This window comes from Cladophialophora yegresii (assembly GCF_000585515.1).
Source record: "Cladophialophora yegresii CBS 114405 chromosome Unknown aczIN-supercont1.7, whole genome shotgun sequence".
NCBI classification, from domain to species: domain Eukaryota; kingdom Fungi; phylum Ascomycota; class Eurotiomycetes; order Chaetothyriales; family Herpotrichiellaceae; genus Cladophialophora; species Cladophialophora yegresii.
In genome coordinates this window covers 231,655-254,899 of record NW_006913051.1, presented here as the reverse complement: position 1 = coordinate 254,899, position 23,245 = coordinate 231,655, and the positions used below count along the sequence as shown (strand labels likewise).

The 23,245-nt window shown below is 54.1% G+C and overlaps 8 protein-coding genes across 8 annotated transcripts; 5 read left to right on the top strand and 3 right to left on the bottom strand.

Annotated features, from left to right (window-relative positions):
• Positions 1 to 1,755: 1,755 nt before the first annotated feature.
• Positions 1,756 to 3,121, bottom strand: A1O7_09230 (uncharacterized protein; the record flags this gene model as incomplete). The annotated part of the gene is made up of 4 exons (XM_007763219.1): positions 1,756 to 1,994; positions 2,157 to 2,262; positions 2,339 to 2,506; positions 2,570 to 3,121. 4 exons carry the CDS (start codon positions 3,119 to 3,121, stop codon positions 1,756 to 1,758), a joined length of 1,065 nt encoding a protein of 354 aa, XP_007761409.1.
• Positions 3,122 to 4,042: 921 nt separating this feature from the next.
• Positions 4,043 to 4,708, bottom strand: A1O7_09229 (uncharacterized protein; the record flags this gene model as incomplete). Its single annotated transcript, XM_007763218.1, has 2 exons — positions 4,043 to 4,644; positions 4,693 to 4,708. The coding sequence occupies 2 exons, from the start codon at positions 4,706 to 4,708 to the stop codon at positions 4,043 to 4,045; spliced, it is 618 nt and encodes a 205-aa protein (XP_007761408.1).
• A 554-nt stretch (positions 4,709 to 5,262) lies between these two features.
• On the top strand, positions 5,263 to 8,864 carry A1O7_09228 (poly(A)-specific ribonuclease; the record flags this gene model as incomplete). The annotated part of the gene is made up of 2 exons (XM_007763217.1): positions 5,263 to 5,391; positions 5,442 to 8,864. 2 exons carry the CDS (start codon positions 5,263 to 5,265, stop codon positions 8,862 to 8,864), a joined length of 3,552 nt encoding a protein of 1,183 aa, XP_007761407.1.
• An 869-nt stretch (positions 8,865 to 9,733) lies between these two features.
• On the top strand, positions 9,734 to 10,645 carry A1O7_09227 (uncharacterized protein; the record flags this gene model as incomplete). The annotated part of the gene is made up of 2 exons (XM_007763216.1): positions 9,734 to 9,901; positions 9,959 to 10,645. 2 exons carry the CDS (start codon positions 9,734 to 9,736, stop codon positions 10,643 to 10,645), a joined length of 855 nt encoding a protein of 284 aa, XP_007761406.1.
• A 1,587-nt stretch (positions 10,646 to 12,232) lies between these two features.
• Positions 12,233 to 14,080, bottom strand: A1O7_09226 (arylsulfatase; the record flags this gene model as incomplete). The annotated part of the gene is made up of 1 exon (XM_007763215.1): positions 12,233 to 14,080. The coding sequence occupies one exon, from the start codon at positions 14,078 to 14,080 to the stop codon at positions 12,233 to 12,235; it is 1,848 nt and encodes a 615-aa protein (XP_007761405.1).
• A 1,210-nt stretch (positions 14,081 to 15,290) lies between these two features.
• A1O7_09225 (uncharacterized protein) lies at positions 15,291 to 16,793 on the top strand (the record flags this gene model as incomplete). Its single annotated transcript, XM_007763214.1, has 1 exon — positions 15,291 to 16,793. The coding sequence occupies one exon, from the start codon at positions 15,291 to 15,293 to the stop codon at positions 16,791 to 16,793; it is 1,503 nt and encodes a 500-aa protein (XP_007761404.1).
• Positions 16,794 to 17,137: 344 nt separating this feature from the next.
• A1O7_09224 (mRNA (guanine-N7-)-methyltransferase) lies at positions 17,138 to 19,114 on the top strand (the record flags this gene model as incomplete). The annotated part of the gene is made up of 1 exon (XM_007763213.1): positions 17,138 to 19,114. One exon carries the CDS (start codon positions 17,138 to 17,140, stop codon positions 19,112 to 19,114), a length of 1,977 nt encoding a protein of 658 aa, XP_007761403.1.
• A 599-nt stretch (positions 19,115 to 19,713) lies between these two features.
• Positions 19,714 to 20,481, top strand: A1O7_09223 (uncharacterized protein; the record flags this gene model as incomplete). Its single annotated transcript, XM_007763212.1, has 1 exon — positions 19,714 to 20,481. The coding sequence occupies one exon, from the start codon at positions 19,714 to 19,716 to the stop codon at positions 20,479 to 20,481; it is 768 nt and encodes a 255-aa protein (XP_007761402.1).
• Between the last annotated feature and the right edge of the window lie 2,764 nt (positions 20,482 to 23,245).

Sequence of the window (23,245 nt, the reverse complement as noted above, 5' to 3'; positions counted from 1 at the left end):
CTTCCGATGGCCCTGGGGTTGGTCATTCCCATCCAGCGCCACGGGGTAATTAGAATAAGAGTCTCAAGTACGGGCTGAGCTCAAACGCCTTCCCATCTCGGATGAGGCCCAATAAGCACTACCTGGTAGACTGGACAACGTAGGTACTCCGTACTTAGGTATGGATCGCTCTTGTGTCACTTCTGGCACTTTCACTTCACATTGTCGGCAAGTGAATGAACGCGGTCCGATGTCCACCCTGCGAGTGAATGTCACATCTGCGGCGCACATATATATTAATTGTCTACATAAAGATCAAGCTCTCAACACTCCTCCCTCCACGCTGAAGTGTGTGTAGGTACCTAGACATACCTTAGTTGAACCTCGATTTCAGGTCAAATCTTACAATCCTCAGCCAAATCCCAAACATCAGATCAGATCAGACCAGATCAGAGCCAACAGATCGACCACAATGCCCGCTACCAAGAGACCTTCTCTCTCCATCTTGTTCTCCCGCTTGGCGTCCACTGCCAGTGACGCTGACGCTGCGTCCGTCAGATCAAAGTCCTCCTCGGTGAACTCACTCCAGCCACTCCCCGGACTCCAGAAGGCCATACAGAAAGTCAAAGTCACAGTCACGCGTGATGGACGACGCGTCAAGGCCGACAAGGCCGCATCCGTCAACTTCAACATCAGCTGGCCTCATTGTATTTCTAGTGGCGGGGTCACCGCGAGTCCAGAGGCCTGAGGTGGTTGTGAGATTATGGTTGTGAGATACAGTATGATGGTTGAAAAGGTCCAAGGAGTTCAAGGAACGTGAGGGCCGGTGGTCGAACGAGGCACTGACAACAGATGCGATCACCATCTTCGATACCATCTCCCTTTTGGGTACTTGCTACCTCATACCAGTCACGAACCTTACAAGTTACGAAGGGAACTCGTTCTCAACAGTTCGTCAGAGCGGCCACGGATACCCCTGCAGAAGCGTACATGCGACAACTGAGGTGACAACAGCGGCTTCACAACTATGTGGAGGGTATGGTATGACCGAGAGGTTCATATGGCGTTCAACAAAGTTAGCTTCCAATCGGTTAAAAGTGTCAAAAACACTGGTTCGTACGAGATCAGACAAAAACCCAGCATACCAACCACCATCCTTCCAGGAGGGAGAAATCGACCTTTCCCGTTTCGGAGATCGAAAGCGCAGCTCAAACAACACAGGGGCAGGCGGGCAAGGACCAGCAGGCAAGCAAGCAAGCAGGGAGGAAGGCAGAGAGCAGAGGGCACTCGAGCATGGCACCCAGAAGTACTGTGCTTGCCTGGAACCAATCGAACGCGCATGTACCAACGGGGTCATCAGCGACTCAGGGCATCGAGGTCGGTGACTCCGCCAGAACAAACAGGGCCCCTTGTCGCACGATGTGACCTGTCTACACGACCTTGGTGACGTGGAGACGGAGATTGGGAATGCCATGCTTGTAAAACTGCACAGTCATCAGACGGTCCGAAATTTAATACTCTTTAACTCGCTGCATTCATGCTCAGTTGCGTGCATATGGATAATCCGCTTGCGGCCCGCCATGACAGCGAGGAAAGCGATACAGACTAATGAGTGCCATGCTCAACGTTAGCCCTTCGCGAACCTCCAATCGAACCTGTACTGCACGGAGCACTAGTGGCATTGCCTTTCTATCACTGTCTGCGGATATGCTGGCTACCTAGGTACTGTAGGCTCCTGATTTCAACACCGTCTGTCTCTTGTTACTACGGTCTCGCTCAGACCACCTTCGTGACCAACTTCCCCGTATTCCCTCCGTCAAACAACTTCATCCACGTCCTGGGCACGTCCTCAAACTTGGTGTCCACGACCTGCTCGCTCTCTTCGTTGCTGATCTTCAATTTGCCCTCCTTCAGCGCTTGGGTGAACAGTCGGATTGTTTCGGGAAATGTGGCCGCGAAGTCCAAGACGATGAAACCCCGGATCGAGAGCCGCATGGCGATGACTTGGAAGTAATCTGGATTGGGCACCCCACGTTAGTTCGTCGGCGGCGCTTAATTCAACGATTTCTAAGCAGAGTGGCAGAGTGGCAGACAAATGCTGCCGAGGACATGGACGCAGCTTGTGGCAAACACACAGCAGGCTGCAGACATTGCAAACAGGACGTTCTCTTACTTACTTTGGAGCACCGTGGGCTTCATTCCATTATAGCCGGCAATGAGGCCGCACTGGACAACGACGCCATTGCGCTTCAGCCGATTGAGCATCAAGTCGAGGATCGTACCCTGGCGGCAAAACGCGTTAGCATGTCGCGTGAAACGCCTCTCATATGGCCTTTCGACCTCTGCTCGGAGAACTTACTCCGACGTTATCGAAGTACACATCCACGAAGCCGTCCGTTGCTTTCGTCAGGTCTTCCTCGAAACTGGGACTCTTGTAGTTGAAACACTTGTCCGCGCCTAGGCTCTCGACCCAGCGGCATTTGTCGTCCGAGCCGGCGATGCCAATGACTTCGGAGGCCCCAACGATCTGTTTCATTTGGCCGCAAAGTCAGAGCAGTCACAAGAAACAGGCACACGCACGAGGACTCACATTCTTGGCGATCTGAACAGCCATGCTCCCAGTCGCCCCAGCGGCGCCGGACACGACAATTCGCTGACCCTTCTTCGCCTCGCCGACGTTGACGAGGCCGTAATACGCCGTCAACCCGGGCCCTCCGAACGCGCCCAGGTAATGCGTCAAACTCAGGCCGTTGGGCAGCGGTTGCCGCGGACTGCACTCGGAGGCATCCAGCACGACGTACTCGGTCCATCCCAGATTTGCTTGGACAATCGTCCCCTTGGGCAGGTTGTCTGCTTTGGACTCGACAACTTCTCCCAGACCACGCGCCATCATCGGGTCTCCCAGCTTGACTGGGGCGGTGTAATGCCTCTCGGCCTTAATGGAGGCATCGATGGCCGGGCGTTGAGCCGGGTCGTTAGAGAAATAAAGCGACTTGACCAGCACTTGGTCTGCCTCTAATGATGGGAGAGGCCGGTCGATGAGCTTGAACGTCGCACCTGGGTCGTTACTGTCAAATGTCGCGACATCCTTGGGGTGGTTGGCTACAATCCAAGTGCGGGTTGACGACGGAGCGGACGCCATCACGGGGCTCGTTCGAGCTGGTTGACAAGACACGTTTGTACTGAATGTGTTGTGGTCAAGCAGGGAGCGATGCCCTGTCCGCACAGCTATCAACTTGGACGAGGGGAAAAATTGGCTAAGTAAGAGGTATATCGTTTTTTTGGCCTCGAATATCAACCAACTCACGCTGGGGCCAGTAGATGAGCCGGTGTCTGCGTAACAAGCTCTCCGACGATTCCGAAGCAGGGTAAGTACATAGGTGAGTGATCCAGGTTTTGCTTCCACTTAAATAACAATAAGAATTCAAGGCAATCCACCGGCAATATATCAAGCATATGAAATGGAGGAGGGCGTTATCCGGGGATACGTAGCCATATGACACAGTACCTATGTAGAGACCGAGGTAAGTGAATCCAGCTTCATCTGCAGGATCTGCACTGATTGGCGGATAATGCTACCCTCCGCCAATTCAAGCTTTCTTGAATAGAAAGTGCGGTTCAGAACGTCCAGAGCACATCCGCATTTGTCAGCGGGTCTCCTGATATCGCTCCGGTGGTTGCTACAGCGAGGAAGTGACCGCCTGTCTTGATTAGAGTCATGATTACGAAATCCTGCTGGGAAGATACCGATCCGCCGAAAGCTGTAGACTTCCAGAAGACCGTGCGCTAAGGGCGTAATCTGTAATCTGAGGCCAGCTTGCTCTTCTTGTGCCACGAGTGAAAGAGCCGGCTCGGAAACACGTCGCGCCAAGCCACGACGCAGCCAGGTACTCAATGTCTGCCGATGTCCCCCCCAATATGCAGTCGAGACCCGAGTCCTCGAGGTAGCCGCGGTAGTGGAGGTAGAGAAGAACACGGCATTGTACTCGCACAACAGGTGGCACTGTGCGGAGTGACGTGAAGTACACCTGAAGTGGTATTCGGGGTCAGAGTCCTACCAGCTTCAGCCATATAGTCCATCCCACTCTTCCTCTTCATCCTCTGGTGCGGCATTCTTCTTGATCTCCTCCAGGTGCTTTTTCTTGCGGTCTCTTTCTCTCTGAGCCAGGTCGATCCGGTCGAGAGGGCATGTGCCATTAACCAGGAGCCAAGGTCTGATGCATTCGAGGTCGAATATGTGACTCTGATGACATGGCAAGCGCACCAGAAGCGGGTGAGCGTCCTCGACAAACGCGTTACCGCAGATGGGGCAATCGGCATCCTTCTTGACTTTCTTGACATTCACTCGCTCCAATGCTGCAATGTATTCCTCGTCCACGCCTTTCACCTCTCGCGGAGGACGCTCGGCAGTCTCCATCAGGTTCTCTATCATGCTCTCGAGCAAGTTGGAGTCGGCATTGTCGTTTATCCTGAGCATGACCTGAAATGCTTCTGCGAGCGAGCGAAAGACCGCAGACACATCCGCCGGAACAGGGACTGCTCCCTCCCGAGACCGCTCTTCCGGTCGATCAGGTGTGACTTCGGAGAGGAGACTCAGGAACGAGGAGAGGTCAGGCCTTCGGGGTTGGGCCTCAGAGCGATTGGGCGGATCGGAAGCGTGTTCAGCTACAGATTGTCAATGTAAACACACACTCAGCTGCCATCTAAGCTTACTCTCGTAGCTGGACATGGCGAGTCACCTAGATAACAAGGAGTGGCAGGAATAGCGCAAAAGTGACCTGAAAAGCAGGATGAACACCTGAGGGGAAATAAATAGGCGAAGCGTGGCCAGGCGCGACTTGATGGCGTATGTATGTGTAGCACTCCGCTTGCCGGCTTGATGTGGTTCTTCCAGACGGAGATTAGTTGAATACCGCTTGTGAACACGTGCAAACCACCTCAAGATGGTGTGACAATGGTAAAGACCTGTGAAAGCTGCACATGCGACCGTGGCACGTCCTTGATGGTCGTCCTGTCGTTCGGAGACGGGAGGAAGTTCGGAGAAAGCAAGTGCCACCATTTCGCGCCGGATCATCAGCCACTCATTGCGCTGTGCCTGAACTCAACCACCTCTCCCCATCAATGCTCAGTAGGCCCATGCAAGGACGACGGCCGTGAGGTGACGAGAGCAACCCAGTCAGTGAGTTCAGGCGTCTCCCAGGGCCTCATAACTAAAATCCAGGCCCACGATGCTACGTCCTCCGGGTCTGCATTAAGCCAACATCAGCCGCCTCGATCTCGCTCATGGAGGCGGATTGGGATGAAATCACCCGCATAGCAGTGCCCTCTTCGGGTCTGCACGCGATCCCTCCTCCCGCCAGTGCCATCGCATTCGACGATGTGCAAGAACTCCTTTGGGTCGGCAATGACCAGGTAAGCCGTGTCCCCAGCCCTACAATCTAGCCATCTTACCTTCTACCCAGGGACGGGTCACGTCTTTCTACGGCGCCGATCTGCAACGGTATGTCTCGGTCAAGGCTCATCTGGGCGAGGGTCCCGTCAAGCAGCTACTGGTCCACGAGAAGGGCATCATCTCCATCTCTGCTTCCAGTGCCCATTGCGTCAGTCGAAGGGGCTTGACACAATGGCATATCGCGCATCCGAACATGAATGATCTGCGATGCATGACCTTCGCCAGCGTGGGGACGCACAACCTCATCATCGTCAACGGGTGCCACAGTACCTTCTTCGTTATCGACCTGGACAAGGGTCAGATCGTGTCAGAACATCCCGCACAGGCAAAGTACACCATTATGAAGAAAAACCGGCATATTTGTGCCGCTACCGACGACGGAAACGTGCATATTTTGAGCCTCACCGACTACCGACTGCTCAAATCGTGGAAAGCACATTCCAGTGCTGTCAATGACATGGATGCTCGCAATGACTTTCTCGTGACTTGTGGTTTCTCAGTCCGGCAAATGGGCGTACCTATTGTTGACCCATTGGCGAACGTCTACGACCTGAAATCTTTAACCTCGCTGCCGCCTATTCCGTTCCATGCAGGTGCTGCATATGTCCGTTTGCACCCGAAACTACAAACAACCAGCTTCGTGGCGTCGCAAACCGGCCAGATGCAGGTGGTGGATCTGATGAATCCCGTCAACGTGATGCTCAAGCAGGCAAACGTGCAATTTATGCTGGGCATGGAAATTGCCTCGTCCGGAGACGCTGTGGCCATCATAGATACGAATGGATGGATATATCTCTGGGGTTCTCCATCCAAGGTCCGCTTCAACAACATTAGCAAAGAGACCGAATTTGCAGACCCTCCTCCACAGAATGTGCCGCACGTTGACTGGAATGACGCACCACTCAACACGATAGGCATGCCATACTACTCCGAACCCTTACTATCAGCTTGGCCCAGCCATATGATTTTCGAGGTAGGAGCGCCACCCCCGACAATCGAGCCGTCGCTAGTATTTCACATGCAAACTGCCGAGATGGGCCACTACGCTCCCAACCTGAATCCACGGAAACTTCTTCGGTACCAAGTCGAAGACACGAGAATCGGCCACGTGCCCACATCAATCGCGGCACCGAAATTTTTGAGCGAGAGAGCAAAGGATCAACCCGCCAATGGAGCTGGTACGAAGCTGGCCGATGCGGCAGAGGCCCTTGCCGGTGTCTCGTTGAACGTACGAGCTCAGACGGACGAGGAGCGAATGCTAAAGTACAGCAATGTCGAGATCAAGTACAGCCGATTCGGTGTTGACGACTTCGACTTCCGATACTACAACAAGACACCATATTCCGGCCTCGAAACTCACATTGCAAACTCATTCGTCAACTCTCTGTTGCAGTTGTATCGATTTGTTCCGCTTCTCCGCAACGTCGCCATACAGCATGCCGCGACGTCGTGTGTTGCCGGCAACTGTCTCCTTTGCGAGTTCGGGTTTCTTTTCGACATGCTGGAGAAAGCCAATGGTCAGAACTGCCAGGCGACAAATCTGCTCCGGGCCTTCGGAGCCTCTAGAGAAGCTGCGAATCTCAGTCTGTTTGAGCACTTGTCGGTGGCTAATGTGACACCGCTGTCCACCAATATTCAAGCAGTGAACCGATTCTTTCTGAAGCAGATGGCCCATGACTACACGTTGATTGCGTCGACCAGCGATGGTGTGGATGAGGTCATTGCGACCAAGGCTTTTGAAGCAATACGATGTATGTACTGCAACAATGAAACCTCCAAACCGGCCAGCACGTATGTGCATGACTTGGTCTATCCTCAGCTGGACTCGAAACACTCGACGAGGTATATCAAATTCTCATCTGTTCTCAAGAGCACCATTGAGCGGGAAGCCAAGAATCGAGGCTGGTGCAGCCGATGCCGACGGTATCAGCAACTTGCCATCCGCAAAACTATCCGGCAATTGCCTTTTGTTTTGATGATCAATGCGGCGCTGGGCAGCAACACTGCAATGCGCAACCTCTGGGAAACTCCAGGGTGGCTCCCGTCCGAGATCGGCCTCACCGTGCAGGATAGGAACGTGTACGTTTTCGAGGGTTCCGATCTTGCTTTGCACATTCGAAACAAGTCACCAGGTCTCATGGTCTATGAACTGGTCGGATTCGTGGCTGAGATTGACACCAGCGAGCGGCACCAGCCTCACCTGGTCAGCATGGTCAATGTGGAAGTATCAAGCCCTAGGCCGGACGTTCCTTCCAGCCACAAGGTTTTTCCGAACTGGCACTTGTTCAATGATTTCTTGGTGTCACCAGTTGATCCACGAGAAGCGCTGCATTTCAACAAGAACTGGAAGATCCCGAGCGTGATTGCCTACCAGGTCAAGAGCGCTCACGGCAAACTCGACCACAGCTGGAAACGGACGATGGACACCACGTTGCTGTACCAACACTATAGCATCAATGGTCTATCTCCCGTTGATGGCTGCAAGATCCTGGGGCCACAGGAACATCCCGCCCAGGGGGCACCGATAGCCCTTGACACCGAGTTTGTCGAATTAGAGAAAGCCGAAATCAATGTCAAGGCGGATGGAACACAAGAGACCATTCGACCAGCCAAATCCGGTCTTGCGCGAGTCAGCGTTCTCCGAGGGCAGGGTGAGGACGAAGGCGTCCCCTTCATAGACGACTACATCACCATCTACGAGCCGATTGTCGATTACAAGACACGGTATTCTGGCATTCGACCAGGAGACCTCGATACGCAAGTCTCACAGCACAATCTCGTCCCACTCAAAGTGGCATATAAGAAACTCTGGATTCTTCTCAACCTAGGGTGCATCTTCGTCGGCCACGGTCTGGCCTCCGATTTTCGCAAAGCAAACATCCACGTCCCTAAGTCACAAACAGTCGACACACAGTATCTCTACCTGGCGCCTGGGAAGAACCGTCGTTTCTCACTGCGATACTTGGCATGGGCTGTGTTTAAGGAATACATCCAGGAAGAGACCAGCTTGGACGAGGCAGCGCAGATAGACGGACACGACAGCATCGAGGATGCCCGTATGGCGCTACGTCTCTGGCGCAAATTCCAAGAATACGAGGACGCGGGTATCGTGGAGCAGATGATCGAAGACATTTACCGCAAAGGCACAAAGTATGGGTGGAAGCCGCCACCACGGAGTATTGGGGGCACCTTGGTGCCGGTGGATGGCATGGGTACTGGAGCAGCGAACAGTGCGGTGCAGAGTGGACGGAACACTCCAGACATGGCGCCAGTGTCTTCGTCGGTGTCGGGCACGCCGCTGCCAATGTCACCGCCAAAAACAAATGGTAGTGCGAGTGGCAGCTCGGGAGGTGGAGCGTTCAAGCTGAATGCGGCGGGAGCAGGGGCTTTTGTGCCGGGCAATGGAATCATCAAGGAGAGTCCACTTCGATAGGGTCGAAGACGATCCCGCCGACGGAGACGATCCGAGCCTCTGGACCTTTATCGGGGGTGAGACGATACGTGGATGTGGTTACCGTTCTGACCGTTCCGACCGTTCTGACCGTTGTGGGTCGAATAGCACCTCTGGCCTTTTTGCAAGCGAAGCAAAGAAAAAAAATATCAAATCCTTTCATTCAAGCTCCTTCGTCGCGTTCTTCGATCAAGCGTATGCGTCAACTGTCGTCAAAGCTCCATTCGGAGTGCTCTCTGGTACGAGTCCTAGAGATTGAGCATGGATCCTCTTTGCAGCTTGTGACAGATCATTCTACGAAGCGCCACAGGGCGGAACCCCGCATTTAACAGCCCCCGAAGGCCCCACATCGCCCGTCAAATTAGGCCCCGACACGGCCTGAGACTGGCAGAGCCGGGGGCACAACCATGCATCGTGATTGGCAGCACACGCACGACGATTCTATTTTGAGCTGAGCCTTGTTTCCTCAGCCTCAACCTCACTGCCAACAGTCTTCAGCTTGGCGACCGACTGCGACGGCTCCGGCCATTGGCATTACGACGTGCGTTACGGAGTAGTTCTGCTCGTCTTTCTCTCCTAAAGTGTCACTTCCACAGCGGTGCTCACTGTACGGAGTACTGTTTCTTCATTCATTACACCTGCGCCGTCCGTTGCCTACAGCTGCTTTGGCACCATCTGTGTTCCACAAGCTTGAGCACTCCCCGATCCTTTGCGAAATACGGAGTACTCCGTACTTCCATACAAAACAAACTCCTCCATTCTGAAACACTGCCGGACTCAAGATCTCCTGACCACAATACTGTATATACACTCCTTCACTTACCTGCCCACGGGCGACCTCTTCTTCCACCATGCCGGCCACCAAAATGCGTTCTCGCCCACAAGTCTACCCACGACTAGCCTTCCATCTTGTGCGAGCTATCGCCTTGATCAGCGCGTCCATCGTCAGCGGCATCTTGATCTACTTTTGCGTCCAGCTGCGGCATGACGGGTTCAAGTTGCCCTGGACGTTTATCATCGTGAGCCACGCATTGCCTGAGATCTACACACATCGTGACTAACTCCGTGATTCAAAGGTCCTTGCGTCAACGCTACTATCCCTACTCTCCCTCTTCTTCACCTCGATCATCTACACATGCTTCTTCCTCTCACCCATCTTCTCCCTCGTCCTCAACGTCACGGTCCTGATCCTCTACCTCGTCGGCTACACCCTCCTGACATGGAACATCGTCGGCACGCTCGGCCACACGTGCAGCCGCGCCAACTGGGCCAGCGACGACGGCATGATGATCTGCCGCACGTACAAGGCCTTTTACGCGTTTGAGTTTTTGGGAGTGTTGGCCCAGATCGCCCAGATCGTGCTGGACGTGCGGAGCCGGCACAACCAGACAAAGCTGGGCCGGTATAATAGGATGGCCGACATTGCGGCGAAAGGTGGTGGGGACGTCAAGCTCGATGATTTGCATAATCGCACTCGGTCGCAGTCGGCGAGTGAGCGCGAGCCGCTGGGTACCCACGGGCATGGACACGCCCACTCACAGGATTCTGTCCCCTACGGTATCGTCGACTACAATGAATCACATGCACATGCTCGATTGAGGGATGATAATGCGGCGGCGGATTTGAGCTATGGGCACCACCCAGCGATGAGGATGGACGACTTTAGGAACGACGGCGCGACGAGCGGGTATACGGCGTATTGGCCGCAACAGACACAGACAGGCTACGCGAACAACGGATACGGGTATGGTCCTCAGCGATGAGACGTGACTGTACCCTGACCCGATTCGTATCACTGGCGTTGGGACTTGGAAGTATACTGAGACACCCCTACTGTATATACGCATGGCATCTCAGGCAGGAATTAAACGGTATGTATGACGAGCGACACGCAATGTGGATGAGATGAGGGCTCCTTGCATTGGGTGAATAGCGATGGCGTTCACAGGTGTCAAAAACTGGTCCCTACGAGCAGTTGATACACGAGAACCATTCTCCAGAGCATCTGAGCGGTCATGTGGGATCTGTGCTGACGACCGGTCTGAGCACACGAAGGAGCACACTGCACACGACACAATTCTCACGCGCGCACACGCCTTACACAGTACGCTGTTTGAAGAATAACAGTCCTGCGAGGACGCAGGCCCCGTCGGCTCGGTTCAGATCAGCTCACTTCAGGCTGCTCCTCCTGGGTGCCTCAAACAGCATCGACAGAGCATACTCTACGAGATCGCCAGGCCGGACGTCCTCCGTACCGAGTGGAGTACATCTGCACTTTAATACCAGAGTATGAACGGAGGAAATCAAGGAGCTTTGAACACGAGGGTGCTAGGAAACGAGAAGAACAGCGAACGACCATGAAGTACAAGGTGCGGAACCCAGAACAAGAACTTAGACTAGGTAGTGAAGGAGCATGCAGCACCAAGAGTGGAAACCAGCACAAGGACTCAGGGTACTTGATTTATGAAAGAGCATGAAGCACGAGGACCCGAATATCAGGACTAGAAAGCACGATCAAGGATCATATCGTTGAGTTGACTTGAATTTTGGCGAGTCCACTTACTGTAAAAGGTGAGCGAGAGAGCGAGAAAGGACTTGATCACATGACTTATGTACCTAGGTATGTGGCCCGGCGTTACGCTATACGGTATATGCTCAGTACCAGGTACCTATCTAGGTAGGTACACATTGAGAAAGGGTACTCGAGAAGTACCTGTTTACAGTAGGGAGGGATGCAAGGACTACGTACGGAGTACCTGGTTCGTTACAGTGGCACGGGTGGTCATTGTCAGGTATTTGCACAAGTACCCCCGTTACTGATGTACGGAGGACGGATGCGCTGTAAACACCATGTGGACATCGTTCTGCAACACTCTGACTACCAACTACCTTATGTATGTATATATATATATAGGGATCACATACGGAGTAGTTCACTTGCTCAAGCACACTGCCCCTGATTCTGAAGGCTGCAGAACCTGCGTGCTGCTCTCCCGCGAGTACGACTTCTTCCTCATAGTCGTCCGGCGGAGCCAGTCTCAAAACAGACTACAGTGGACTGTTTCCCTCGGACTCGTGCAATGGCGATGATATGCTTTTTGAGCGCTTCGAATACAGTACGTGACTTTGGACCACGGCTCTGGAACCTGCGTGGACGTGCGCGTAGGCCCAGCACGCGCCATATCATGCAGCAGCCAGCAGCAGGGTCGCCACGAGAAACACAGCTTCTGCTTTGGTTGAAAATTGAGTCGATTCCAAAGGTGCCATCTATCTCTTTGCGGAGAATCCCGTGCCGGGCTGGTTCTTGCCGAGTCACACTGTGGTCTGGAGCAGCTGTCCACTCCTCATGCCTACGCGACATTGACAGGCTGTCCTCCCGCGGCCTCCTTGAGTCTCGGATCGCTCACCTTTGCGATCTCCCTGACATATTCCTGTCTCCTTCTCTCCTCTAAGGCACCGGGCTTCCAGTACTCATATTCAATCCATTCGCCTTCCTTCATCTGTGCCTCGACTGCCTCGTGGAACCGGGCACCGAGCTCTGGTTGCAGGGGTACCACCCCGGTTTCTTCACAGTATACTTCCCATAGATCCAGCAATTCCTTCAGGATCTCCGAATGCTTATCAGCGAGATCTTCTGTCTCGCCCGGATCTTTCGACAGGTCATAGAGCTGCCATGCAGATGTGCCTTTGGGGAACGGGATGAAGTCTGCCTTCCATTGTCCTTTGCGGATCGCAGCTCGGCCACACAGCTCCCAGCCAAAAGCCTCGCCTGGATCGTGCACCAAGTCTTGCTTGCCGCTCAGCCAGGGAGTCATATCTTTGCCACGCATGGGCACGACCTGTCGCCCGTTCCATTCTGGAGCCGGGTGTTGGATCCCGGCAAGGGAAAGCAGCGTTGGTGCTATATCCATCACCGTTGCGAATGTCTCGGTGATCTCCCCTTCCCTACCTTTGTGCAACTTTGGGTAGCGGATGACACAGGGCACCCTGACCCCTCCCTCTGTGGTATAAGCTTTGTACAGCCTGCTGGGGGCTGTGGCAGCTTGAGCCCAACGTGGACCGTACCAGACGAAACTGTCCTTGTTGCCGATGTTTTCGAGGGAATTGTTGTAGTACTTTCCAATGTGTTCCATGAGCTCGCCCGCGACCATGGGATACGCCTCGTATGCAGCTCCTTCGGCACCGTTGTCAGAAAAGAACATGATATACGTGTTGTCCAGCTCGCCGATAGATTCTAGGTAGTCGGTGACTCGACCAATGTTATAGTCTAGGCACTCGATCATTCCGGCATACGCTTCCATTGAGGTGGAGGAGGCCTTCTTGTGGAAGTCGTCCATTTCGTCCCACCCTGGGACTTCGTCGGCCACAACGGGATGCGGTTTGACATCTTTGGGTATCATTCCAAGCTCGATCAGCTTCTTCAGTCGTGCCTGGCGCAGTGCTTCCGGTCCGTCCTTGTAGACACCTCGATAGTGATCGATGTACTCCTTGGGCGCTTGTAAAGGCCAATGCGGGGCGGAAAAGGGATAATACGCAAAGAAGGGCTTCTTCGAGAGCTCGTCATCTTCTTTCCATTCCTGCAGATACCTCAGCATCCTCTTGCCATATCCATCGCTCGAGTACCACCCCTCTGGGAGGTCCTTGACGTAGTGGTCGTGCTCCATGTGCAGAGCAATGACGCTCTTCTCGAGGAACTTTGGGAACTCTGCCTCCGGTCTCCAGTCATAGTGGTTCGAGCATGCAGGCAGGAGCGCCAGACTCCGGTCAAAGCCACGAGCTTGAGGACTTCGTTCCTTGGTGAGACCTAGATGCCACTTGCCACTCATGACGGTGTGATACCCTCCCTCTTTCAGGATCTCAGGGAGTGCGGCCACACGAGCGTTCAGGTAGCCCTCATAACCTGGCATACCTCTCTGCGGAGCCGTTGAGTACTTGCTCCCCTTGGGGAAATTCTGTCCCGAGAAATCGGTCCACTCGATCAGGTTGCCCAAGCCCGCGATGTGGTGGTCTGTACCCGTCAGGATCATTGCCCTGGTCGGGGAGCACGCTGCCGCCGCGTGGAAGCCCGTAAGTCGGATGCCATCTTTGGCAAGCTTGTCGAGGTTTGGCGTGCGGATTTCTGAACCAAAGCATCCTGCATCCGAAAATCCCATGTCATCAGCGACGATGATGAGGAAGTTGGGGCGTCGCCCTGCCATTGTGCACGTCTATGTAGGGGTAGCCTTGACAAGTGAAAGGGATTTTGTGAATGCAGAGACGCCAACAATGGAAGAATCAACACGGAGGGGTGAGCACGCATCAGAAGTGCCAGCATCGACATCGGAGCAATGTTACAGCGAGATGTGATCTGCAGGTCATTTTGGGAGGGCACGCATCTCGCCTGGCTCCGACGCCGGACGGTGTGGGTGAGTTGTAGCCGCCGGTGGAGAGGCGCCTGAGGTGCCTGCCTGTGCTGCCTCTGCGTACCCAGGTACCTAAGAGTAGGTACTGTACTGTGTTAGGGAATTGTTTCCGTGAGATGCGGGGATTGTCCGTTTAAGGGGCCTAACCAGTCACGCCAGCCCTAAGCAGGCCTAAGGAGCGCCTAATATTCAGCCTCGGTAAGAGTAACAGTGGAAGGCGTGGCACCCCGACTCAGGGCCTACTCTGAATACGAGTAAACTAAGCTAATTTTGAATTAGGGGTACTAGTAGTCTACGGAGCACCCCGTAATGTCCGGGGTTGTGCATCAGACTTGATTCTTGGGCTCATCTGCTCTACGGAGTACACACCAGCAAAGGCGAGGCTCGTGGCAGTTGTAATCTGAGCTCAGCAAGCTTTTCGTGGCACGCGAGAAGGATCAATGCAACGAAATCAAACAAGGCCGGTCCCAGCACGCCATCTAATATGCCCGAAACTGGCAAGCCTTGATGGCGTGATCGTGCCGTGTTTGCGAAGCTTCATCATCTGCAACCACTCTTGGTCGCCGTCCCATCACATGCATCTCCAGTAAAGCCATAATGCTTGTCGCGTCGTAGCCGATATCAGCCTTGCTCGACGCCGCAGCGGCTTATCCTTCTCGTTACTGGCTGGCTTACATCCCGCCCGCGTGGTAGAAGTACTCGGCTGTTGGATCTACACTGGCGATACCTGTTGCAAACGATCATCCGGACTACTGTTCACCCCGCATCCATGGTGTGAACCGTTCGAACTGGCCGTTTCCTGCTTCCTGTGGCTTGGACCAACGTCCTAGCACCGAGATCCGCTGGCTACTCGACCGAACCCTCCTCCAAGGTGACATCGTGGTCCCTCCATGCGCGATTCATAAGGTCTGCCATGGCCTCTTCATCCTCTGCCACTGGTTATCGACTCCTGCAACAAGGCGAGCCCTCAGAATCCCCCACAACCAGTAGCCCACAGGATATCAAAATGGGCAAAGCACTGGGCACGTTCCGAGCTTGCTACGTTGTCGCTCTCTGCTGTATCGGTTCCTTTCTCTTCGCCTACGACACTGGTATCGTTGGGGGTGTTTTGACCCTGCCGTCGTTCCAAAACGATTTTCGCTATACCAAGGCCGAAAAGACTCAAGTCAACTCGAACTGCGTCTCCATCCTCCAAGGAGGTGCCTTTTTCGGCTGTTTCTTCATCTGGCCGCTGACGGCCTGGCTGGGCCGCCGATGGGCCTTTGTCATAGCCTCGGCCGTCTTCTGCGTCGGATGCATCATGCAGATCGTCAATAGCCACTCGCTTGGCCTCTTCTATGCTGGCCGCGTTATCAGTGGGTTGGGCACTGGCGCCGCCACGGTGCTCGTGCCAATCTTCTCTGCTGAGATGGCACCCAAAGAGATTAGAGGCAAGCTCGGCTCTTGCTTCCAGCTGTTCTTCGCGACGGGTGTTTGCATCAGCTACTGGGTCGACTATGCGGCCCAAAAGGGCATTTCCGAGACTTCGTCCACCCAGTGGCAGGTGCCCATTGGGCTTCAGCTAGTGCCTGGCGGTTTGCTCGGACTGGGCATGGTTTTGGTCAAGGAATCGACAAGATGGCTAGCAAAGAAGGGCCGCAATGAAGAAGCCTACGCCTCACTCCTCTGGGTCCGCGGTGGTGTCGATAGTCCAGAAATCCGAGCCGAGTTCCGGGAGATCCTCGCCGGAGTGGAACTCGAGATTCGCGAATCCGAGGGAGTCACCTGGAAAGAACTACTTCTGCCATCGAACAGATACCGAATGTTCATTGCAATCACCATTCAGCTTGCACAACAGCTCACCGGCAATACCTCTCTCGCATATTACGCACCGCAGATCTTCGCCACAATTGGGGCCGGCAACAAAACGCTTTTCATCACCGGCTTCTTCGGCCTTGTCAAGATGGCCGGCGTCGCATTATTCATTACCTTCTTCGTGGAGAGATTTGGGCGCAAAAAGCCGTTCATGGCGGGCGCATTCGCCATGGGGAGTTTCATGCTCATAATCGCCATCATCGTTGCCACGCACCCTCCGAGCCCGTCTGCCACGGGCATCACCTCGTCAGGAGCAGCTGGTATCGCGATGGTGTACCTGGAAGCATTTGCGTTCAACATGTCCTGGGGGCCTCTACCCTGGCTCTACATTGGCGAGATCTTCCCCAATCGGATCCGAGAGATCGGCGTTGCGACAGGTGCAGCGAGCCAGTGGCTGTTCAACTTCGTGATGAGCCAAATCACACCTCACGCCATTGACAACATCGGGTGGAGGACGTTCCTCATGTTTGCTATTTTCAACTACGCAATCATTGCTTACAGCTACTTCGTGCTCAAGGAGACCATGGGGAAAAGTCTGGAAGAGATGGAAGTCGTGTTCGGCACCGTCGACCACCTTCCCTCGAAGGATGACGACGAGGTAGAATCACAGGCTGGGCAGGAAGGAGCGAGGGAAATTCATGAGTCGACGAAATAGACGTTGATATAGGTGTGGGAATCTGACAGCGCATACAGATCCATGGCTTCAGAGAGTCAAGGCAAATATCAGTGAAGTGAACAAGCGAGTCGGTCTGTGTCCATCTCAGTGACATTCGTTAGAGCAGTCAATAGTCCACCGTAGAGAACCGCCACTGCCTCAGTACTCCGCTGTTGCGCACTCTATGAACTTGATGCTCGTGCGGCAGTGCAATGTTTCCATAGTTCTGGCTCGTCACATCAGAAAACAGATGCAGATGCCTGATACTGTTCCAATACTGCAAACAGCACTTTAGGACTCTGGCATCAGGTGCTCATTGTCTTGTTCTCAGCGTGACGCCGAACATGTCCGAAGCAATTCGCGACCCAGCACCGCCAAAGAGACGACGCTCGTCCCTTGCCTACGATCCGGCTAGAGACACTTTCAAAGCGCTGCCAGACGCGCTACCTGAAGACGCCATCGCGGAAGATCCTGAAGAGGAACACAAGGCTGAGGCCGCCGTTACTGCAAGTCCGGTTTCTGCGAAAGGAACAAAGGAACAGCCGCGAAAACGGAGGCTCTCAGAGTCGATGGACGGCGAGGTGAACAACGGTTTTCCCGAGAAGAACAGCACAGGATCTGGGACATCACGGCCAGACTCGGAGCAAACAATGTCAGAACAACCCCGGAAACGAAGAAGATCAGAGTCGTTGGACGGCGAGGCAAAAGATTCTGGGACAAGGAAAGATGAGTTATTGGAAGATTCCCGTGCTTCTACCTCAGGCACGTTGAAGCAAGCTACAAACGCAGGACAGGGAGAAAAGACAAAGCCCCGAACGCCAGCGGATCTTCCTCGAATCCCGCGTAAACCGAGAGAAGATGAGCCCCGTACATCGCGTTATGCCTCCGATGCGTATAGCCGACGACCTGACGCAGGAGAACGCCGAAGACAAGACCGAAGCGACGCGCCTTCTCACAGACGCTCAAGGTCACCTCCTTCACGGCGGTCTGCAGCTGAAATTTACCGACGTCGCTCCCCACCTCGAGAACGCCGCAGGTCACCCTCCCCGATCCGTGTCTCTCCTCCCCCCCAAGTCATTCGTCCCGGGGGAGCACGAGGGCGCGGTCGGAATGTTTTAGCAGAGCAACAGCGTCTTGCTGCCGAAAGAGAGCAAAAGCAAGCTGCGCTACTTGCTCAGACCAACCGCGGTGTCCAAGAAGTTTCAAACCAATGGTACAATCAGAGGCCTGAGTGGGTCAAAGAGAAAGGCCGTGACTGGCGGAAAAACGAGTCTCAGATCAAAGGACTGCGCAGCTTCAACAACTGGATCAAGTCATGCCTCATCCATAAATTTAGTCCAGAGGAGAAAGAGGAAGAAGAGGAGGCTGGCTGGGGCGAGGAAGCCAAGGAACCTGCAGAGCAAAAGCCTCTCCTGGTGCTGGACATCGGATGTGGGAAAGGAGGTGACCTGGGCAAATGGCAGTTGGCGCCTCAACAGGTCGGGTTGTACGTGGGCCTTGATCCTGCTGAAACGAGCATTCAGCAGGCTCGCGACCGGTATGGCCAAATGCGACGAGGCCGACGGCCGATCTTTGATGGACGCTTTTTCGCGCAGGACTGTTTTGGAGCGTGGATCGGCGACGTTGGTATTGTCCGTGAAGTCGGCATCGATCCAAATGCGGACAATGGGCAACCGAGTCGTTGGGGCGGCGGCGGGTTTGACATTGTGGCCTGCATGTTTGCGATGCACTACTCGTTCGAGTCCGAGGAGAAGGTGCGAATCATGCTCCGCAATGTTGCCGGAAGCTTAAAGAAAGGCGGTCGATTCATTGGTGTCGTCCCCAACAGCGATGTCTGCACCGAGAACATTCAAAAGTGGTTCAAGAACAAGGCAGCCACCAAGTCGGAAGCGAACGGGGGTGTGGGAGGCGCTTCTGAGGAGAAAGAAGATGGCGAAGCAGACGAAGAGGGCCCGTCATGGGGAAACTCCATCTACAAGGTGCGGTTTCCAATTGATCCCATGCGTCCCCTGCAGCCAGACGGTTCCTTTCGACCTCCGTTCTCCTGGAAATATACCTACTGGATGGCCGAAGCCGTGGACGTGCCTGAGTTTGTGGTGCCCTGGGAAGCCTTCCGTGCAATTGCTGAGCAGTACAACTTGGAGCAACGATACAGAAAGCCATTCTTGGATATCTGGAATCAGGAGCAGGGAAACCGCGAAATGATGCAATTGGCGGTGCGCATGGGTGTCGTGAGGTATGAAGGAGGAGATATACAGCTGACGCAGGAGGAGAGGGAAGCTGTGGCATTCTACCATGCGTTCTGCTTCGTCAAGGTGTAGACGAGCGGCGTTGCCGAAGGGATCTGCTGTCCATCGTGGCAGAGGCACGCCTTCGTAACGGTCCGTGTGGACTGTTTGAGCGGATCGCCGTGCCCATCACGACCGGGATGGAGATTTGGCGCTACGACAACAAGTGCAATGGGGCACCATTGGTAGCTAGATACCTCATTATCCCAAGCTTCAGATGCCGCAGCATTTCTCCTAGATGCATGCGATTTCGGTTTATGGCTCTCGAGCAGAAACTTTGCCGCTGTGCGAATCGCCCAGGAATATGCCTCAGTCGTACTGTGAAACCGTGGGAAGCATCCTACAAGTGGATGTTGACGTTAGACACAAGGTGTTCGACGTGAGCACCAAAACGAGAAAATCACTCCGCGCTTTGCATCGGCATCGTCCGTACTTACACTGTGCACTGGCAACTGAGTTTACAACAGCTGCATGCTCCACCATCGGAGTATCGGTACCTCCACTAAGTACGGCACAAAACCACGACCGCATCTATGTATTCCACAACCACACCAAAAAAAGAGGACAATCAGCACCTGGGAAAGCATTGGCCACGTCGAACGTCTTCTCCATCTACGGCATGAGCCCAAACAATGCCTCGTTTCGTCCGCGTCTCCGTCTCCGTGTCTCAAGCATCCTTTGCGGCTACACTCGTGGCCTCAACCCTCGGCACATTCATCGCCCTCTCACCTCCTGCCCCTGATCCTGCTGTGGCCCAACATACCCCATCAGCCAATGATTCAGATTCAGATACACTCTCACGGCTAGGTCTGACGAGCAGCTCATTCGGCAAGCTCGCGATGACCCCTCTATTCCTACTGTCCTTGCACACTGCACTCCTCGCGCTATACTACCCTAACATACCCGCCTCGCTTCTCTGCCACGGGAGGAGCAACGGGAATGGCTTTGACATCAACACCAAGCTCCTACGCTGGTCAGCTCCGACAATCATCCCGCTCACGATGATTCTACTGCTAGGCATCCCGCTACGACTCATCCCCTACGGGACCCTGGGGCGGGACTTCACTTTTTTCCTTTCTGCGCCGGACAGGCTGGTCACCCGGGGAGTGTACGCTTACGTTCAGCACCCTAGCTACGTGGGCCTCGTGACGCTCGTGCTTGGAAATGTGATGCTCTTGGGACGAACGGATGGGGTGGGAAGTTGTTGGATCCCGTCCAGGCAGCACGACAAGTTACGCGGGTTGGCGAAATGGGTGTTCGGACCTGTGGTGGTCTCGGCTCTGCTCTTCGCGCTTTGGACGAGGGTCGTGGAGGAGGAAAGGATGCTGGAAAGGGAATTCGGCGGGGAATGGAGATCGTGGCATGAGAGGACGGCGAGGTTCATTCCCGGGGTCTTTTGAGGCTGGGGAGCAGAAGGTGGAAGGGAGGCTACAGTAGGTCGGTCCGTGAAGGCGCTGCATTCACGACGGGCCTCATGAGCATGAATAAGTACAGCGCCACCAGGCCAAATGGAGAATGTCCAAGGCATTGTCGATGCAGTACAGTACCAGAGTGGTATGTGAATCCAAGGGGTACAGTTAAGGTGATTGCGTGGAGGGGCCCGTCGTCTACGACTTTCTTCCAATGATATCCATCGGTAGCCAACAGCATTGCACTTTTTGCACCTTGAAGAAAGTGCTATACCTACCAACGACATCTAACGTTAGACAAAGCACTCTGCAAGAGTACCGCGATCAGACATCTGAAAATGCCATTCCAGGTACAGCGAGATTCCGGAACAGGCTAAGGGGAACAAGGCTGTCTCGTCTACGAGGTAGTTGGTCGATAAGGTCACAGGTCACTACAGTATACACTTACTTAGTATCTAATCCAGAGCACGCCGGTCGTAGAATCCGAGGGGTTCTGATAGTATCTAACGTCACTGCACTTTCTTGAAAGTGCTATCGACTAACGGGCTTTACAACGTCCTACAACACTAAGGTATGTAACGGCACTCTTAAGTAGGGAAGGTACTGCAGTAATAAACGGCAGGACCGGGAGGAAGCTCTCTCTCTCTCTCCTCTATAGCTAGGTAGGTAGTCGACAAGGACAAGCTACAGTACAGTCCCCAGCACTTGGTCTAGAGCACGCCGGTCGCACATGTCAGGTTCCAGCACCATCTAACGGTACTACGCTTTATGAAAAGTGCAATCTGCTATTCAGCTCTGCAACACCTTATAACACAATCTAACAGTATTCATGGACTGCATTTCGTGAAAAGTGCTATTTGACATCGAGCTCTCTAATGCGCTTCAACACTACTTATCTAACAGTAGTACTCTCCGTCGGGATTGCCACTGCGAGTCCGGTAATAACCGATAATGAGCCTTGGCCCGTGAGCGATGTGCGTCTGCCGGCAGGTTGTCGCCGTGCAAGACCTGTAGCAGACGAGGTAATTAGACGACACGCACTCTGAGATCAAGAGGCACCGCGCTTTGACTGGACGCACTGATGGTGAAAGCCATGGACTCAAGGTTTGACCTCGTGTTTCTAATTCTGCGATACTAACTAACTAGACATTAACTCTTAAGGAGTGACGCTGGGTAAGTCATACTGCATTAGCAGATCAACCGTCCTTATGCATCAGTGATGGTACAGTTACCCATATTCAAAGTGCGTTGCGGTGCCCTAGGCATACAAATTCATTGATGTCGGATATCCTCAGCTTCCATCCATCACATGCTGGTGTTGTGCAATTCTCTTTCTTGGCCATCTTCGAGATACATCATCCGTCATGTGTGATGTACCATCACATACCTTGGGTTTAATGGTTCCAATCATTCCAGCCTGCGCTTTGGGTCGGGCCAGGGCGAGGACCCTTGCCAGACCAAGACCAGTCACCCCAGACGCCGGTACCGGTGGGGTAAGAGCAGGTGGTCACGGTCGTGGTCTGTGTTTCAGTCTCGGTGACATAGATGGTGGTGGCTGGGAGTGTCACGGTAGAAGGAGGCAGTGTCTTGGTGATGGTGCTGGCGGGTTGAGTCACGTAGACAGTGGTGGCGGATTGAGTTACGTACACGGTGCTGGCAGGCTGGGTGTAGGTGCTGGTGGTCGTGACAGGAGTGCAAGTGCTCGACGAGGTCCAGTCATGCCAGCCTTGGGAAGGGGCAGGAGCCGGGGCCGATGGATGCCAGTCGTTCCAGCCCTGAGAAGGAGCAGGAGCAGCAGGGGAACTCGGGTGCCAATCGTTCCAGCCCTGGGAGGGAGAAGGGGAAGGGGTGGAATAGGTCGAAGTGCTGGTCCAGTCCTGCCATTTGCTGGTGGAGGTGGTGTAAGGAGTGGTGGTTGAGCTGCTGGTCCAGTCCTGCCACTTGCTGGTGGAGGTGGTGTAGGGAGTGGTGGTTGAGCTGGTGGTCCAGTCCTGCCACTTGCTGGTGGTTGTTGAGCTCGTGGTATAAGTCGTCGTCGTGGAGCTCGAAGTCCAGTCACCCCAGCTCTTCGTTGACGAGGTAGATGAGGAAGTGTAGGGCGTTGTCGTGGTGCTGCTAGTCCAATCGCCCCAGCTCTTGGTCGATGATGTGCTTGAGGACGTGTAGGGTGTGGTCGTGGAGCTTGAAGTCCAGTCTCCCCAACTCTTGGTGGAGCTGGTTGTTGAAGAAGTGTAGGGTGTTGTCGTGGAGCTACTTGTCCAGTCGCCCCAGCTCTTAGTCGAGGAAGTGGTCGAAGAGGTATAGGGAGTAGTGGTTGAGCTGCTAGTCCAGTCGCCCCAACTCTTCGTTGACAAGGTGGTGGAAGATGTATAAGGCGTCGTGGTTGAGCTTGAAGTCCAATCACCCCATGGGGTACTGGAAGACGAAGTTATATGTGTTGAGGTTGTGCTGGGAGTCGTCGATGAAGAGCCCCAGTCACCCCAGCTCTGGCTAACAGAGGTCGTGCTCACGGCAGGAGGCGACCAAGTAGTGGTTGAGCTAGTGCTGTATGCTGTTGTTGTGCTGGGAGTAGTGTAAGAAGAAGAGCTCCCCCAATCGCCCCATGTGTTGGCGCTGGCACTTTCTCCCCGTGGCAACACAGCAGACAGAGCCGGTGCCAGCAATGAAAACAAAACGACCGACTTGGAAGGAGCCATTTTAAGCGAGTGTAGAACGAATGTTAGTATATGAGAATACAAGAGCGAGCGACTGTACT